General features: G+C 62.6%; 1 protein-coding gene across 1 annotated transcript in view; it reads left to right on the top strand.

Annotated features, from left to right (window-relative positions):
* Positions 1-35: 35 nt before the first annotated feature.
* Positions 36-2,825, top strand: part of FEZF2 (FEZ family zinc finger 2) — a 3,106-nt gene continuing 316 nt past the window's right edge. The window contains 5 exon segments of the mRNA XM_077760244.1: positions 36-180; positions 544-979; positions 982-1,361; positions 1,713-1,847; positions 2,039-2,171. Coding sequence (XP_077616370.1) covers positions 607-979; positions 982-1,361; positions 1,713-1,847; positions 2,039-2,171 — 1,021 coding nt within the window. The 5' untranslated portion in view covers positions 36-180; positions 544-606.

Genomic DNA, 2,825 nt, shown 5'->3' with positions numbered 1-2,825 from the left:
GCCCGCTGCGGGAGCCGCGCCGCCGCCCATGTCATTCCACTTCAAGTGACTTCATGTGATGTCAGCTGAATGTAAAAGACAGTGATCTCACGCGGAGGGGAAGATGTTTGCCATCAAAATGTGACAGAGGAGACACGCTGCATGGCTCGGAACGCATCTCCTTGGCGGTGGGGGAAAGAGGTAAATGCGAGGGGGCTCTCCTGGCCTTCTAACTTTGCCCCTTCACTGTCCAGCTCCCCGCACGCGTGGCGGAGGCCAGGGTCCAGGGAACGGCTCAGGGGGGGTTAATTTGAGGCTCTTTTCTTTCTTTCTTTTTTTCCTCTCTCTCCTTTTCCTTTGTAAACCCTCCCCCGTCTTCCCCCTTTCAAAGTCTCAGGGCAGGGGCTGGTGGGTTCCTTTGCGCGCCGGGTTAATGGGAGGTAATTTGGTACCCTTGGGTGCACTTTGTTCTGCCCCTGTTCATTTGAATGCAAATGGGTGACCTGGACCCGACAAGGTGCTTATTAAATTGCGGTTTCCCTCCCTGCCTTTTCCGGAATGCAGACTTAGAGGAGAGAGGCTGCGCCCCGGCCCAGTCCGGCACCGCAAAGCTCGGCTCGGCGCGCCATGGCCAGCTCGGCTTCCCTGGAGACCATGGTGCCCCCGGCCTGCCCGCGCGCTGGAGCGTCGCCGGCCACTTCCAAGACGCTGGCCTTCTCCATCGAGCGCATCATGGCTAAGACGTCGGAGCCCCGTGCGCCCTTTGAGCCCCGGCCGGGGACGCTGGAGGCAGACGGCGGCCAGGGCAAGAAATTGCTCAACCTTTGCTCGCCGCTGCCCTGTATGATCCCCCTCCAGCCCCTAGGCTACGAGGTGCCGTCCAAGACGCTGCTCAGTTACTCCGAGCTCTGGAAAAGCAGCCTCCGGGCGGGCGGCGGTGGAGGAGGAGGAGGAGGAGGCGGCGGCGGCGGCGGTGGCGGGGGGGCCCCGGTGTGCGGCGCNGCCAGGCGGTGGGGCTGCCGGCCAGCGGCTCGCTCTACTACTTCAACTACCTGGACTCTGCCGCGTACCCGCCGTCTGAGCTCCTCGGAGGCCACCTCTTCCCGTCCGGCCTCCTCAATGCACAGGCCCCCGCCGCCCTGGCTGCGCACCCCAAACTCTTTTTGCTGGAGAACGCCAAGTTGGCCGGCCTGGCCGCGGACAAGTTCCCCCACCCGGCCCCCTATGCCCATAAGGAGCGCTTGCCCGCGCCTCTGGAGCAAGTGCTGAAGGAGAACTCGGCCCTGACCGCCGAGCGCGGCGGCGTCAAGGGCCACGGCAAGCTGCCCGGGGGCTCTGCGGACGGCAAGCCCAAAAACTTCACCTGCGAGGTGTGCGGCAAGGTGAGGCCCCGGGTCCGCGGGGGCTGGGAGGGATGAGCGGGGACGGCTGCTTGCCTGAGGCAGCCCGGACCGCCCCTTTCTCAAGTTTAGAAGCTCCCCGGTAGCTATCTACGCCTCACGTTGAGGGCCCAGTTGGGCCTCAGTTTCCCATTCTCTAAAATGGGGATGTCGTTGTCAGCGGGCACGCGAGATGCGTGAGCAGTGGGTTGGGAAGCGCTTGGCAAAATGAACAGGGCTCTGGTTGGTTTCTAAAGGGAGTGTTGGTTGGGGGATGTAGGCTCTGGCCTCCTCAGTCTGATTCTAGACCCTCTCGGACGGACACACCACAAGGCCCCTCGTGTCCTTCCGTAGGTGTTTAATGCTCACTATAACCTCACCCGCCACATGCCGGTCCACACCGGAGCCAGACCGTTCGTGTGCAAAGTCTGCGGCAAAGGCTTCCGCCAGGCCAGCACGCTCTGCAGACACAAAATTATCCACACCCAGGTACGTGGCCCCCGGGTCGAGCTCGGCCCGTGCACAACACGCCGTGCCTGAGCTACGGTGTTGGGGAGAGGATGGCAAGGGATCCCCTTCCCCCGCCCGGGGAGCCCGTGTCCCCTCAAGGTGCCCCCCCCCCCAGGTGGCCTCCCCTGGCCGGGGCCTTGGCCTCATTGTGCGCGCGCCCCTTTCCGCAGGAAAAGCCGCATAAATGCAACCAGTGCGGCAAAGCCTTCAACCGCAGTTCCACGCTCAACACGCACATCCGCATCCACGCGGGCTACAAGCCCTTCGTCTGCGAGTTTTGCGGCAAAGGCTTTCACCAAAAAGGTAATGTGCGGGGCGAGGCCCTCTCCTCACCTCACCTCCGGACTCGGCGGGTCACCGCTAGCGGGAAGGCAAAGAAGGATCCGGAGAGAGGGAGCGTGAGAGTTGCAAGCGCGGGCGCAGCATTTCTTTGGAATCGGGTTGTGCCCGGTTTGGGTGGAAGCTCTCCGGGCCGGGTTAGTAGACCTCGCTGGATTCAGGCCGGTTGCACGGGGAGGCTCCGAATTCGGGAGGTGGGAAGGAGGGAAGGGGCAGAGAGAAAGGAAGGAGGCTAAAGAAAGGCTACCGCTCCATAGAAAAAGCTTGCCTTTGTAGCCGGGACACCCCTTTCAAATGAAAAAAAAAAAAAAAAATTCGAGGCAAACTCCACCTCCTGGGAATAACGAGACCGGGAGAAACCATTCCCGTCCCCAGCACCTCCAGGCCCGGCGCCCCGCTTGGGTTTTTCAAGGCACTTCTGGATCTCCGGGTGGTAGCTTGGGGAGGGGGGGGGCAGAGGGAGTAACTTTTAAACGGAGAAGAGAAACAGAAATGAGGGACGAAGCCCGGGTTCGTGCGAATTGCTTCCAGCGAGGCGGCAGCCAGGAGAAGGACCCGATGCGCTCTGGGCGGCGCGAAAGTTTCCGGGCCGGCGGAGCACGGCGGGAGGGACGCTGC

The sequence above is a fragment of the Crocuta crocuta genome, unplaced genomic scaffold (genome assembly GCF_008692635.1).
Source record: "Crocuta crocuta isolate KB4526 unplaced genomic scaffold, BGI_CrCroc_1.0 scaffold213, whole genome shotgun sequence".
Classification (NCBI taxonomy): domain Eukaryota; kingdom Metazoa; phylum Chordata; class Mammalia; order Carnivora; family Hyaenidae; genus Crocuta; species Crocuta crocuta.
The sequence above is the reverse complement of the archived record's forward strand: the minus strand, read 5'-3'. Positions and strand labels throughout refer to the sequence as shown.